General features: G+C 27.0%; 2 protein-coding genes across 2 annotated transcripts; one reads left to right on the forward strand and one right to left on the reverse strand.

Annotated features, from left to right (window-relative positions):
* Positions 1-131: 131 nt before the first annotated feature.
* Positions 132-2,616, reverse strand: LOC108477144 (sorbitol dehydrogenase-like). The gene is made up of 6 exons (XM_017779604.2): positions 2,342-2,616; positions 2,165-2,230; positions 1,835-2,073; positions 901-1,191; positions 631-818; positions 132-568 (listed from the first exon to the last, which is right to left on the reverse strand). The coding sequence occupies exons 1-6, from the start codon at positions 2,448-2,450 to the stop codon at positions 376-378; spliced, it is 1,086 nt and encodes a 361-aa protein (XP_017635093.1). The 5' UTR covers positions 2,451-2,616; the 3' UTR covers positions 132-375.
* A 9,871-nt stretch (positions 2,617-12,487) lies between these two features.
* On the forward strand, positions 12,488-13,204 carry LOC108478463 (uncharacterized). Its single transcript, XM_017780924.2, has one exon. It carries the CDS (start codon positions 12,602-12,604, stop codon positions 12,944-12,946), a length of 345 nt encoding a protein of 114 aa, XP_017636413.1. The 5' UTR covers positions 12,488-12,601; the 3' UTR covers positions 12,947-13,204.
* Positions 13,205-16,312: the final 3,108 nt, after the last annotated feature.

The raw sequence follows: 16,312 nt of genomic DNA on the forward strand, positions 1-16,312 counted from the left end.
AAACCATTTAAGAATTAAATTATATTTTATTCTTTTAAAAATTAATAAATTAATCTCTTTAATTAAAATGATAAAATTTTCAAAAAAAAATTATTCATTTTTTAAATAAAAAATTAATCCAACACCTAATATTAAACAAATTATGTTTACATTTTCTATTTGGACCATATTATTTATTATGTTACATCAATGAGTTTGCTGGTTTACAAAGAGGATTGATAATTGACACCATTGACATAATCTGGTCTAATAATTTGCACTGAATTCAAATAGCAACAAGCTCATCTTAGGGTACTGAAACATCAAATTTATTACATATACTGCCAGAGGTTATACATGCCACTGTTTTATTAGCATCTTTAATCTTGTTGAATATCACAGATTGAACATGACCTTAATGGCATTGCCACCACCAGCACTGGTTTCAAAAGCTTCTTCAATCTCTTTCTGAGAAAACCCAAACCTGTGGGTTATCAATGGCTTCACATCGATCTTACCACTTCTTAGAAGCTCAATGCATAAAGGCCAGGTGTTCTTATACCGAAATACCCCAATAACATCAACTTCCCTGCAATAAATCCTGGTTAATTTTCAACACCAGTTAAGTAAATCAATTATTGAAATAAGTACCTAGCGGCAGCAGGTGTGAGTGGGACAGTCATCTCGTTATGGCCTAATCCCACAAGGCAAACCTTGCCACCAGCTCGAGTTACACTCAGTGCAGTCGACATGGTTTTGCTAAGGCCTGCACAGTCAAAGCTTACATCCACTTTTGCTCCCATCACATAACATATTGTTTCAACTTCTTTGGGTATGTCCTAAAACAATCTAAAAAGTAAGTGATGTGATAAGATCCATTTGATGTTATACATATATATCATAAAATTTGATGATATGGACCTGCATATTAGTTGAGACTTTAACAACTCCATCAGCACCTAGTTCTTTAGCGACTGATAGTCGATTGCCGTCCACGTCTACGTTGACGATTCTTGGTGCTCCAAAAGCACGAGCTGCTAGTAGTGTAACGAGACCTATAGGTCCTGCTCCCATGACCAACACGTTGGTCTCGGGACTGATATTACCTCGGCGACAAGCATGAACCGCTACACTTAAGGGCTCACACAAAGCCCCTGCTTCCAAGCTCACATTGTCTGGCAGTTTGAAACACAGATATGCAGGATGCACTATCTACATTGAAAAAAAATCAATTGATACACTAGTTAGTCAGTTTTGTACTTAGGTGTTGAGGGTGGACCTAGGCAAAGTGCAGTTTTATCATATATTGATTTATAATTTTTTGAATTTTAGAGGGGCTAAAATACAAATTCTGTCTTTTAGGTGTCAGACCCCTGCCTGCCCTTAAGTGCTCTTGGGACAACTCCTTTAAGAGAAGTCTTCCAAGTAGTCCACAGGATAACCAGCCAGCTGAGCCCCCAATAATGGTCGATATTATCCATGTCAAGATTTTGTCTTCCGTTTTCACCGAGAGCCCTGAAGTGTTCAGGGAAGAGAGCGCCACAAATTAGAGATATGATCTGCAAGGCTCACAAGTATAGTGCGGAACATTAATTATGTAAAACAACTAAGTACAGGGACTTGAACCATCCGTGAAACTTGTAGGTAGTATTTCAAACAATCGAGGTGCTCCCCTCTATGAACTCTTTAGAGCTCTCAGCGGAGAGAGAGACAAAACTCCTATAGGGGATAATAATGACCATTATAGAAGGTTTGACCAACTGCTTGGACTAAACTACGAAAAACTCAATATAAGCATAAACCTCTGTAAACAGAGTAGATCACCAAGGGTGAAATGAAGGTTTATATATTTCACCTGACGAGCAAGAGAACCATGAAATGGTGGAAGGCCAAAAAACTTCATATCAGGGCATAAATTGTATCGACCTTCCTTACAAAGATCACATCGCCAGAAAGAAATCCCTGGTTCCAATGCCACTCGGTCACCAGGCACTAAATCCTTCACTTCACTTCCAGTTTCCTCTATGATCCCAGCACACTCATGCCCTATCACCATTGGTTCTTTCACCACATAATCCGCAAGCCTCAATGCCTACGATGGGTGCAGTAATTGCAGTAATGGGTAGAATATACCAGCAACTAGCCGCTTATATATATATATATATATATAAAGTATTAATATACCTTGAAAAATGAACATCACTTCCACAGATACCAACAGCTTTCATCCCAACTCTCACATCATGGGGTCCTTAAAACAAATATTTTTACCCACCCAACCACAAAATGAAGTAATCAATCAAATATATAAGAAACTAAAAGGAACCCAGAATGAAAAGAACAAAGGGTTATTATTAAATACCAAGAGGAGGGAGCTTGAATGGTTGAATTTTGAGGGTGTTGAGACCTAAAAGCCAAGCAGCCATGTTTTCTTCACCTTCTTCTTGATCAGATTTCCCTCCTTTACTCATTTTTCTAGCTTTTCCTTGCAATGAACACTCAAACTGGATTTTGCTTAGCGACGAGTAGAGATAGAACAAACTAAGAAGAAAATTAGGTGAATGAAAATGATTCAATGTTTAGAGATAATTGCTTTCAGCTGGTCTTTTTGTAGATTTTTTGTACAGGTGATGTAATAAACATAAAATGAAAATAGGTGATGACATGTGTAGTAATAATACTAGGTTGTACTTGTATGTCGGTGTATTAACATCTTTAATTGACATCTGTTTGACATGCACCATGGATCTTTTATATCTTTTTACGTTAAAGTTATTCACGTCCTTCAGATATTGATTATTTCTTTCTCTCGCCTATGTCAGATTCTTGATAGTTTTTCTTACTTGACATGCATCCTTCTTGCTTTAAGAAAATTTTAATACCAAACCATGAAAGCAAATTGAATACGGCCAGCTTTAAAGTTTTGTCGACATTTGTCACTAAAATCGTCTTATAAGACTCATTACTTTGTTTGTAATTAGAATTCCATCAAAATGAACAGATCAAGATTGTCATAAGTAGGAAACGTCGCGAGAGATAAGTTAAGAGCGGCTCACACACAATCTCTCGTGGGACCAATTTAGAGAATAGGATCATTCTGTGCGTCTCGTTTGTGAGAATCTAAGATCATAGGGATGCAATAATTTCGTACTAATTCAAAAATAGAATATAATACATTATATCATAATAACCAACTTGTAATGGTTTTGCCACCTAGTTAGAAATGACAAAATTCTACCTCCTTAATAGATTTTAAATCAATTCGTTCTATATAGAGAAAAAAATTTCTTTTAAAGGGTGGATATAGGACGAGACTGGGATAGATTTTTTAGTTTTATTGTGGATATAGAGTAATTCTTGACCACCTCGACTCATTTCACTATATGAAATTATTATTTTATTTATATATATATAAAGTATTAAAAAAACTAAAAATGTAATGACATTATATAAAAAAACCTATATATTTTTTTAAGGATTATATTTAAATATTTATTCGACTTTAAAAAATTGAAAATATTAAAGATAAGTAGCAAATTTTAAGTTGAAGTAGAGCGGGATGAGTCAGGGATGGATGGATCCAACATTCATGGAGATGATTATTGTTTTCAAAATTATATATCCATAATAGAACGGAACGAATAGTAGAGCAAAACGTGCCAACTATAGAGCAGTGATAGATTTAGCAATATTTGCCTCTATCCCAATCCATTGCCATCCCTACACCTAGTCGATCACACAGTCGTGCTTACCCTATACTATCAGCTATGTGGCACTACAAGACGAGGGATGACTCCTCTATATATACCCTAGAGCATGAGAGACTGTAAATGCTCCTTCTTTCTCAAGAAAAGCCCTAAGTATTATCCTCCTTTTTCTCCTTAAACACTTAAATTTCGATTCTTCGCCTATCATAAGTGAAGAAACATTTTTATCTCCGTCAGTTAATTCTCCTTATTGAATACCTGTATCAACACAAATGTATTGGTGAACCACCATCGCATTAACAAACCCATAAGTGGATAAACAGCGCATGGGCTGCTACTTTGCAATTTACATTGGTGACAATAGGTTAAGGTCCATTAAGCCTTTTCAGCACTGCTGCATGTATTACCATTTTTCCAACTTTATGTGCCAAAATATAGGTAATTTTTTTAGTACATCATTCGAATTGAGATTATTTTTGAGAAAGGTAAGTATCAAATTAATAAACCATAATTTGAAGTTTAAGTCAAATTATGTTATTAGTTCATGTATTACGTGTAAATTGTGAATTTAGTTTCTTTGCTCTAATTTGGTCAATTTTAATTTTATATTTTCTAATTTTAAAATTTTATTCCTAACAAAAATAGTAACAGTTAAATCCGTCTGATTAAATTATGCTATTAGTCCTAAACTATGCGTAAAGCTAGAGGTACGGTCCATGTTTTCCAATATGATCATTCTTAATCCTTATGCTTTTTGAATTTTAAAATTTCAATCTTGACACAAACAACAATTGTTAAATCTATTAATTGGCTTTTTTTGTGAGTAATATGCGAAAAGAGCAAGCTGATATGATATTACATATATGATAATACGTTTTCCACGTAAGACTTTTGAAAATAGCAAAACTTAATGCAATTAATAACTATCATTTGGTTAGGACTAAAATTTCAAAATTCTAAAATATAAAAAAAAAAAAAAGAAAAAAAAGAAAAAGAGGGAGACTAAAATATCTAAATTAAAGTACATGATTAAATCCATGGGTTACGATAGTACACGTACTAATAGCAAAATTTAATCACTTTAAAATGAAAATTAATAGTGAAATGGTGGAATGGGAAGTTTGGCCATTCTTGATCGTATAAGATTAGAGGAATAGTATAGTTCCTCTTAAGTTATTAATAAGGGATTGATTGCCCAGCATTTATATCACTTAAATGTCCTTAAATGTAAGTTTTAATAATATGAGGGGCTTGCTTAAAAAAGTTTAAAGACAACTAGCATAGGATAGTTTAAAAAATTCGGTTGCTTTTGGTCATTTAAGCTGACAAATTAAACAAGAAATGGAGTTGATTATCATACTTTCAATTGATAACAGTTTTCCAAGCACAAAAAAATGTGGTTGTAAAGCTTTGAATATGAGGATTCAGCCTAAAATTAGTGTTTGCATTTCAATTTATTCTATCAATGCTGATGCATATGGCTGTACTTATTCGTCCTTATATCATATTGAATTTTGAATATTGTTTGAAATTAATTTTGATATTTTTAGTGATGTTTAAGTTTTTTTTTTTTTAGTAATGTTTAAGTTATTGTTATCTTGCCAATTGACTCTTAATTTAATTAGCATCGTTGTTGAATTTAAAAACATTTAAGTGTATATTATCTTTTAATTTATGAGCATAACGTAAGTGTGTAATAAAAAAAATGTAAGGGTTTTCGCCCTTTGACTCAATGGTGTAACATATTTAGTTTTTAGTTTTATCTCCCCCAACATAAATCATGGCTGGAAGGGAATTGTAGGCAATAAGAATTGTATAAAAAAGAAAATATTTGTTGACTCCAATTATTAAGTTCAAATCTGGACAAGACAGCTATCTTTCTTTATCTCTTATTTAGTGTGTTTGAGCTCATCTCTAAGAAGATTTTAAAATTTCAAAAATAAATTTAATTTTTAAATCTAAATTATTTTTAAAAATTTAAAAGGAATTTCAAGTAATTCAAATTCTTCATTCAAACTCCAATTAAGATTTCATTTAAGACATGTGGTCCTACAATAACATAAAAAGCATGAACTTTAAAATGTTACTTTTATTTAATTTCAATATGTTTTCATTAAAAATATGTATGTATTTTTACAAATATAATAATATTTATATCGCATATTCTTATATTATTTATTTTTAATATCATTTTATAATTATTCTTTATACTTATTAAAATTCATCAACCTAAATTATTCTTAAAAATCATTTACACTACTCTTTTAAAATTTCCTAAAAATTCTTCAAATACACCTTAAAAAACCCTTCTACTTGTGTTTTAAACTAAGGTTAAGTATAGTTAACCTATAAACTAGAGGCGAATCTAGGGGTTGGTAGGGCTCCGGTCCTCCCTAAAATAGAAAATTATTATTTAAGTTTGTTAAAAATTTTAAAAATTTTAAATTAGTAAAGTTAAAATTACACTTTAGCCCCCCTAAAATTATAAAAATTTGATTTAATCTTTTAAAAATTATAAAGATATAGAGTATTAAAAATTAAAATTTCATTCGACCACCTAAAAAAATTTTCTAGCTTCGCGCTACTATAAACAAATATTGATTGGAAAAACATAAGGTTGTATTAGTTCAATTTTCAAATATAAGGTTGTATTAGTTCGAACTAACTAGTTAAACGTGTTCAATTTTCAAAATATAAAGTTGTATTAGTTCAAACTAATTAGTTAAAGTAAAAGAACTAATACTTTTTTTAACCCTTCACTTAATTTAAGTAAAAAGTTGATTTGACATGTAATAGTAAGAGAACTAATACTTAATTTAAGTCAAAAGTTTAATCACCATCATATATTTAATCCATAGGGCTAAAATTAATGCCAAAGGTATAGTTTTGCTATTAAAATTAATGGGTATTCACATACTATTATTTTCACCCATGTTATACACCAAAAGAAAAAAAAATTTAAAGTATTTTGTTTTTTATTGGTATGATAATAAATTTAACTCTTAAATTTTATATATTTTTAATTTTATATTGATTCTAAAAAGATTAAGATAATGTGTTAAATTTTCTTTTTGTAAATTTTAGATTTTTAAAAAATTGTTGAGTTTTTTTAGAATTAAGATCAAATTTATAGAATGTATAAATATTAAGGACTAAATTTATTATTATACTAATAAAAAAGAATAAATTGACAACAAAAGTGGACATCATTATTAATTTTTTAATTACTCACATTCAAAATCGTCAAAAATTAAATTGTTTTGATTTTTTCGAGAGCAATTAAATTACTTAATATTGAATTTGAGAAGTATTTTCAAGATCATACAGAGTAGTGGCAGAGCCAAGGGGTAAGCAGGTCTCTACCCTCTTAAAATAATTTTTTTCATTTTGACCATTTATAATTTATAAAATTTTAAATTAATGATGGTAAAATTACACTTTTTCCCAAAACTAAGTTCGCACGAGGTTAAAAATTAAAGTAAAATATTAACTTATCTTATTTTTTATTAGTATGATAATAAATTTAACCCTTAAAATTTATATTTTAAAATTTGATCTTGATTTTTTAAAAAAATCAGGATAAAGTGTTAAATTTTCTTTTATAATTTTTAGATTTTTAAAAAATTGTCGAATTTTTTAGAATTAGGATCAACTTTATAGAATGTATAAATATTAAGAACTAAATTTATTATTATACCAATCAAAAATAGAATAATTGACAAAAAAATATTATTATTTATTTTTTTAATTGCTCACTTTCAAAATTATAAAAACTAAATTATTTTAATTTTTCGATAGCAATTAGATTACTTAATATCATTTTTGAGAAATGTTTTCAAGATCATACGTAACTTTTGGTAGGAAGATAAAAGATGGTATGAAATATATCATGTAATGCTATTTATACAAAAATTCATTAGATATGTCAACGTGACATAATTTTAACTGTGTTCATTCAATTGAAAGTTTGAAACCCAAACTTATTTGGGGGCAAAAGAAGAACCATTGGGAAGGGAAGTTTTGCAGTAAAGTACCGTAAATGTCTCTGTATTAAATAAGTAAATTCATTACTTGTTCGATTATTTCGTTAAGTGTATTAAATTTTAACAATATAAATAAATAAAAAATTAATAAAATAATTAATTTTATTCTTTAATTTAATATATAAAAATTAAATTATTTAAATTTTAAATAAAAATAAAAATAATTTAACTCTTAATACAAATATATATTTATGTTATACTTTTACTGAAGTTTTGCCAATGAAGCCACACACAATCAGCCTAAATGAAGCAACACCAATTGGGATGTTTCTAGTTATGATTTTTCCTGCCACCTTCGTTTGTCAACTTGGACCGACCAATAATACCCCCAACATTACTTTTACTTAAGAGTCTTACCAAATCCCAAAGAGCTTCATCAATTGAAAATAAATCATAGCCGCAAAGTCCAAACCATAATATAGTGAATTTGAGAATGATGGGTTTTTGGACTTACAAAAGCATTGAACCGTTCCAAACGGGTGAAAGACTCAATCGGTCACTTTTGGCAAATTTTTTTGCACGTCAATAGTCAATCAAAAACTACAAGTTTGATCCCATAACTTCCTCAACGACTCATACACAAGGTGAAATATTAATTTAAAGTGTAAAATGCGTTCAGAATATTTAAATTATTAGTAAATTTATATTTTAATCATTTAATTTTAAAAATTACAAAATTATAATTGAATCATTTAAATTTCTTATTTAAGTTATTAATTTCATCAAAATTTTTATTTAAATCATTAAATTATTTTTAAATAATTAAATAAATATTAATAAAAATAAAATAATTAAAAATCATAAATTAATTCAACAATCATTTTTTCTCAATTTTGTATTGTTTTTGAGAGGTTCATTTAGATTTAGATTTAATTTTTTATTAATTTCTTTTTCAATTGGTTCCATTGATTAGTACAATTCCAACAATACTATTTGTTATTTGTATTCTATTTTATAATTTACCCGAATTTGTAGTTGTAAATATAGATATATTAAGTGAAACTAGACTTGGTCAAATATTTTTTAAATAGTGTGTGTATACTAAGTGATCCACCACCGTTAAGTGGGGAACTTAGGGATAGGTTAGTTGGTCGGTTTGGGCATTTTATTTTGTCAAAGGTGGTGGAGACTGGGACGGCCACAATTGCTTAACTTCATTGGCCACGCCCACACACAATTTGCACCACATTTTCTTCCAAATTTTGAATTAATCAACATTTTTATTTTTATACATGAGAGAATATTTTATGGGATAATATAGTTTTTGGCCCCTAAACTTAGCAATTAGATCCAATTTGATATATGAACTTAAAACCTAGATCTAATTTGGTTCCTGAACTTGAACTCTGTCAAAATTTAATGATATAATCAATGTTTTTTAAACATGATTGTATTGGTCGGTTAGACTAAAAAACGGCTGGTGTATTAGTCCAAACAAAGGGGCTGAACTGGTAGAATTGAGAATTGCTCAAAATCAGTATAAATAAAAAATCAAGACAAAAAATAGTAGTTGAACCGGTTTAATAATTTTATTTTTAATTTTTCTAAATTTTTTTAAAAAATTTAATTAATTAATTAATTATTATTGGTCTAGTAGTTGAAGCAACCAAACCATTTGAATAAAAAATCAATGGTCTGACCAGTTCAACTACTAGTCTAATTATTAGAACACTGTATGTGACACTCTAAAATTGTATCACTTTATCATATGAAAATTCATATAAATTTTTAATTTTCTAATTATGATGTGACACAATTTCAGAGTGTCATATCATCAAACTTCTTATATATTTTAAATTTAAAACCAAAATAAATCTATTTACAAAATTTAAAATAAATAAAATTAAGATTAAAATTATATTTTCCTTTATATTTAAAAAAATTCAAATTCAATCCTAAAATTAAATACGAATGTCTACATAAATCATAAAACCTAAAAAACAAATATTTTTACTATATGTCTCAATTTGACACATTCCCTGATAATTTCTTTTAAATGATCGATTGCATAAAATAGTAAAAAGAAAAAGAAAAATTGAAATAAAACAAATCATTTTTGTAGTGCTTGATATTGCTGGTTTTTGACAAAGATGTTTCAATTATCATAATTGGAAAGATAGTTATACTTTAACTGACAACCATTAAAAATATTAAAATAAATAGCAATAACGTAACTGATAACCATTAAAAAGATTATAATAATAATAATAAATCTGGGAAAATATTAGTTTATTTTTACAGGTACCTAATCTCATATATAGACTCTGTACATTAATGCGAAAGATGCAATTATTTAAAAAAGTATTCTCATCTTATCATAATATCATATATACATTGTGATCATTATAAAACATGATTTAACTGATAATCGAAATATATCACAATACACAATTATAATAAAACTTAAATTAAAATAAAATCTAGAAAGAATTCATGTAAATGATTTAAACATATTAAGGGTCAGTTTGTTTACATATAAAAAGTTTTACGGAAAATATTTTTTATATTTTCCTGTGTTTGTTTCACAGAAAATAGTTTGGAACGAAAAATGACTTACAGGTTAAGGTAAAATAAGCCCTTTTTTAAAAAAAATAACTCATCTATAGATAATTTTATTTTTATATAAAAATTAACTTAAATCAAACTTAATATTATTATATTGATAATAAATTTTTAAAAATATTTAAAATATTATATTTTTCACTATTATTAAACATACATATTTAATTATTTATATTTAGTCATATAATAAATTATTAATGTAATAAATATAATTTATTATTTTAATAAATTATTTAATATTTCAATTTATTTTAATAATAAATTTTAAAAATAATAATTTTAAATAATATTATTCACATATTATTGAAAATATTCAATATTAATATTTCAATAATAAATATTTATTACAATTATAAATATATTAATAATAAATGTTTTGTAGTATAAAGGTTAAAATATGTCATAAGTCTATGTACACTTCACAATTTTATAATTTAGTCTTTGTACTTTTATTTTCAAGAACTTAGTCCCTTTACTTTTCAAATTTGAAAATCAAGTTCAATTGTTAACATCGTTAATTTTTTTGTCAATTTTGTTGATGTTACATTTTAAATAAAATACTCACTTAGTAGCCATGTAATTAAAAAATGACGTTGTAATGAATCAATTTAATATAATATTTTTAATATATGCAAAAACAATGTAAAATATAAAATTATAGATAAAAATAAATTCAATCAAACAATGAAAAATAATAAAATCTCAAATATATGTTTGTTTAATTGAAAACAACTTTTATGAAATATTTTAAACAAATCTACCAAACAACAGAAAATATTTTACATGATTCATCCAAACACCAGAAAATATTAACTTTTCCAGAAAATTAAATCATTTTCCAGAAATCATTTCCCGAAAGTTATTTTCAGTGAAACAAACTGAGCCTAATATTCAAATATGATCAACAAAAAAAACTCGAATATGAAATTTCAAATTTTCTTGAAACTCGTTATTATCATTAAAAATGAAACAATTGTTTTATAATCCTTTTAAAATTGTAAAATTATAAATTAGTATAATGATAAAATTATATTTTAACCCTCTAAATATTTTATAATTTACTTATGAACCCTAATTGGGATTTGGATAAGAAATATATTGTTTGTGATCTAAGTTTGTGAATTTGCCATCCCCAACACGTCAAAGATTTTAAATCTAATGCTAACCAAAGGCATAAGTAATTTCTAAAATAAATTATCAACAAAGGAATTAAATATTGCACTTATATTACTATCAAGTCCTTTTGGCAAGTTGCTAACCTAAAAAAAAGGAAGGTGACCTATCCATGACAAAAACAGCAATTACTTTTGCTCCTTATATTTCTAATTTATATGTATGCATTTATAATTATAATTATGATTAGTCAAAAAATCTAATATCATTAAATCACCTTCTTAAAAAACAACAATAAAAAGTTCATATGAAAAAATATATATCTTGATTGAATTTTGTCAATTTCCTCCTATAAAAAATTATTAATTTTCTTTATCTTTTACATATTATATATGTGTTTATAAATAAATAAAACGGTTAATATACTATTTTGGTATTTGAGTTTAGCTTTAATATTCAAATTGGTACTTGAACCAAATGGCATTATGTGGTCCAATGAATACTTGACATGTGTACTCCAATAAAAAAATTAAGACAAAAGAAAAAAAATGCTCAAGTATCATATTAAACATTGAAGCCAATTATCAGTAGTTAATTAAAACAAAAGAAAACTCAAGCGCCAAATTAGGACAATAACAATTTTAAATACCAAATTGAACATTAAAACTAAACTCATGTATCAAATAAAACATTAACCTTAAATAAAATAATAATGCAGACAGTGATAAAAGTACAATGGCAGAGTTAGATTACATTTTGCTTTATTTACTCAGAAAAATAAGCAAATTAGTCAATTATATGTTAGATCAAAGAGTAAATTAATCTTTTCTGTTAAAATTTTCATCCAATTTTATAGTTAAAAATTAAGGTGGTTGACGAAATAATTAGACAATTACACCTTATGATACATGTAACTCATACCAACATCTACAAACTCATTTTCAACAATAAAAATAGATAAAATTAAAAAAAAAAATCTAAAATGTATCCTTTCATTGTACTTCTACCTGCAAATGCCGCATGTAATAAGAAACTATTAATAAATGGAAAAATATTCAAATAACCTTCCGTTTATAACTTCCTACTAACGCCAAAAAGTGTATAAAATCCTCCTTATCGTATAATTTTCCATTATTTCCTCTGTTTCATCAAATTTCAAAACACCCCCCAAATCTCTGTTTTTTTTTTTTTTGTACCATGGTTTCCTCTTCTTCTTCTTCCTCGAGCAAAACCATGAAGAAAAAACCTACGGGGCTAGTCGATACGGCGTCGTGGTACTGTTCCGTAACCTTATTGGCCTTAATATTGATAGGGTCAATCAGGGCAAACTCCGTATCAGATGAACCAGTGAGAGGTAGCCAGCTCCGGAACCGACCCTGCGATGAAATCTATGTCGTTGGCGAAGGTGAAACCCTTCACTCCATCAGCGACAAGTGTGGCGATCCGTTTATCGTCGAACGGAACCCGCATATCCATGACCCTGACGATGTTTTCCCCGGCCTTGTTATCAAGATCATCGCTTCAACTGATAGGAAATTATAGAGGTAGCTGCTTTTACACATGATACACACAGAAAATTTTAATATTGTATACTGGGTTTTGGTCTTCTTTTGTTTCTTAGTGAAAAGTCTTTGTAATAAGTTGAAGCCTGTATACTGAGGCCTTTGATATAGGATCATATCATATCATATATATACATGGAGATTGGTTTCTTCTCCGGAGAGATTTCAGCTCTTCTGTAAATAGCTCTTTTATCAGTATATGGCATAATGCTAGTTTGGGTTCACAACAGTCAATAAACTGGTTAAACTGTCCGTTTTCATTTCGGCCGATGGATAAAAACTCATAAAAACAAATTTATAATTCGGGATCAAATAATTTTTAGTATTAAAAATTTATCTTAGGACGTCACTACGAGGTACATGTAGCACACAATACGCAATAAATTGGTTCTTCCTTTAGTCAAATTAATTTTTAATTATAGAAATGGATAAAATTTTAATAGGAATAATTAATTTATTTTTAATTTAATATATACAGATTTATTTATCTATTTTTTAGTAAAAGAGATAAAACTTAATCTTAATTTCTAATATAAAAATTCCATAATACTTTTACCTTCTTTATTATTATATGGCATAATTCTGATTCGAGTTCTCTTATTTTTAAAATTAAATTGATAATTAAACTAATTATATCTCAATTTTTATTTCAATCTATTCACAGTTAATTTAATAAAATAAAAATTTATAAAATCAGATTAATCAAAATTTTAAATCCAATTCAATCATCCAGGTCCAAACAGACACTGTCTTGTTGCGATGATTAATTAAGAGGAAAGGTAGTTTGAGAATGGAGAAAATTATTAAAATATATCTGTGATCTTAGGCTAAATTTGTTTGTAGGTGATAAAATGTAGAGTTTAGGCTGCGAATTCAAACTTCCTATATGCTTTTTGAAGTACACGTGGTTTTATTTTTCTCATCTATACGAGAGTTGTTGGTGTCACATTTATAAATCATTTTAGTTCTGAAATTATAAAAAAATTATATTTTATATTAATTAAATATTTAAATTGAATCCTATTTTGTAGAGACTGTTCACATGTGATTCAAATCTTTAAAACCAATCATATGGCTTAATCTTTATAAAAGTAGTTAATTATTTTTAACAACGTATCGTATATTAAATTTTAAATTATATTTTTATTTTTTTAAAAAATCTGATTCACTTGTTACATATTTTATTCTAAATACATCATAATTTATTTAATTTTTATTACAAATTAAGTTGAAATTTAAAAAAGTCATTATTTAAACGCTTTTGTAAATGTTAGACACTTATATGACTATTTTGAAAAGTTTAACTTTTATGTAAACAATTTTTGAAAGGCTGAATCTTAATTTGAACAATTAACCTTTAATATTTTATGTAAAATTATATTTGAATCTAAAATACGAAAATATCTATTTTTTCGATTTTAAGTTATCTAATTTTTATATAATTTTGTAGTACAAAACTTAATTTTTCTAAGTGATTTGAAATAGAGTGATGTTGCACAATGCATACATATCAAAAAAGGAGACGACTGTTTTTAATTTTTAATATTTAAAAAGTCATTGATTGAGTAGACCCACCCATGTCACCTTACTAATGATCTTTCTCGAACATGTGTGGAATTGTGTTGAAAAACAGAAGAAGTGTGGAATCGAGACATTTTAAGACTTTTTTATGTGTGAGATAAATATAAAATATATAAAATAAATGGATGAATAATGTAAAACCAAAAAAAAAAAAAAGGGTTAGTAAATTAATTCCTCAATGATATGGGGAAGTATTATTTATCAATTCAAGTTCTTGCATGCCATCTATTCAAAAAATAATTCTTTTTTTAGGTGTAATTTTACTATTAATTTATTAGGTTTACAACTTTCATAAAACATAAAGATTGATAACAAAATTTAACCTTCTTTTTATGACAGTGTTTCAAAATTTAATTTTTAAATGAGTAAAAATAGTAAAAATATTATTTATAAGTCAAATATTATTTTTGAGGAAAGTTAAATATTAATATAATAAATAGGTTATTATATTGAATTATATCCCCAAACTATTAATAATATATTAATAAGATTCTTTCATTCTAAATTTCAGATTTTATGTGGCATAATTTAAAATAGAAATAATTTTGCATAAGATTTAAAATTATGTCATATAAAATCTAACATCTTATTTAACAGTTAAATTAATAATTTTAGAAATAACACTTTATTAATATAATAATGATAGTTTGAGAATATAATTAAAACATTTTAAAGTTTAAGAACTAATTTAGAATAAGAGGCATATTTTGGGGCTGTATGTTTAATGTTTGACACGTGTGACACATGGTGGCGCAAATGAATTAGGAACCAGTAATCACCTTGTGCAGTGGAGTAGCCAGGGGGCTGGCATGGGCCCCGCCCCCCTAAAATGAAAATTTTTATTTTAGACGATTGAAATTTTTTAAAAATTTTAAATTAGTAAAGGTAAAATTGCAGTTTGCCTCTCCTAAAATTATAAAAATTTAATTTAATCTTTTACAAATTATAAAAATATAAACTATAAAAAATTAAAATTTCATTCGGCCCCCTAAAAAAATTTGTTGGCTTCGCCCCTGACCTTGTGTCAAATGTTTTTCTCAATCATTGAGTTTTAGAGAAGATGATTGGTTTGACTCAAACATACCTTCTCACAATTCCATTTTAAAATTCCATTTACTTATTTAGGATAAATTACATTAAATGTCACGAAATTATTAATAAGTTTACATTTTGATTATTTAACTTCAAAAAGTTACAAAATTGTCACTAAATTATTTGAAAGTTTTATTTTTTCTGTACAAATTTAAAAATTTTTATTTAAGTCATTAGGCTGTTAAAATAGTTGCTATATGACCTTTTCTATTTGCAATGGCCACACCAATCAAAAGCTTTTTTCCCCATTCTCTTTTGCAATTCAATTTTTATTTTATGAAACAATTTTGAATGTCACGATTTGTGAACTAAAATTCAAATAGTTTTCTTCCTCGATCTCCGACACTAACCATTAGATTCTTTGTAATGAACCGAAAGTTACGGTATCGGAAATTGAGTCTTGAGTACTGTTTCCGTGAAATTTATTCATGAATATTTATTAGAAATATTTATGAATTATAGTTGGATGGTTATTTAATGTTTGATTAAGTTAAGTAGCTTGAATTTAGAATAATGACTAAATTGCATACGGTATAAAAGTTTAATTATAGATTAAAGATTAGTAAAAGGACTAATCTAGCAATTAGACCCTAAGTGCCATGTGTGTGAATGTATGATATAACATGTGTAATAGTTGGTATATATGTGTAATAGCTATAAGATATTTTATGTT

Source organism: Gossypium arboreum, chromosome 12, assembly GCF_025698485.1.
Source record: "Gossypium arboreum isolate Shixiya-1 chromosome 12, ASM2569848v2, whole genome shotgun sequence".
NCBI classification, from domain to species: Eukaryota; Viridiplantae; Streptophyta; class Magnoliopsida; order Malvales; family Malvaceae; genus Gossypium; species Gossypium arboreum.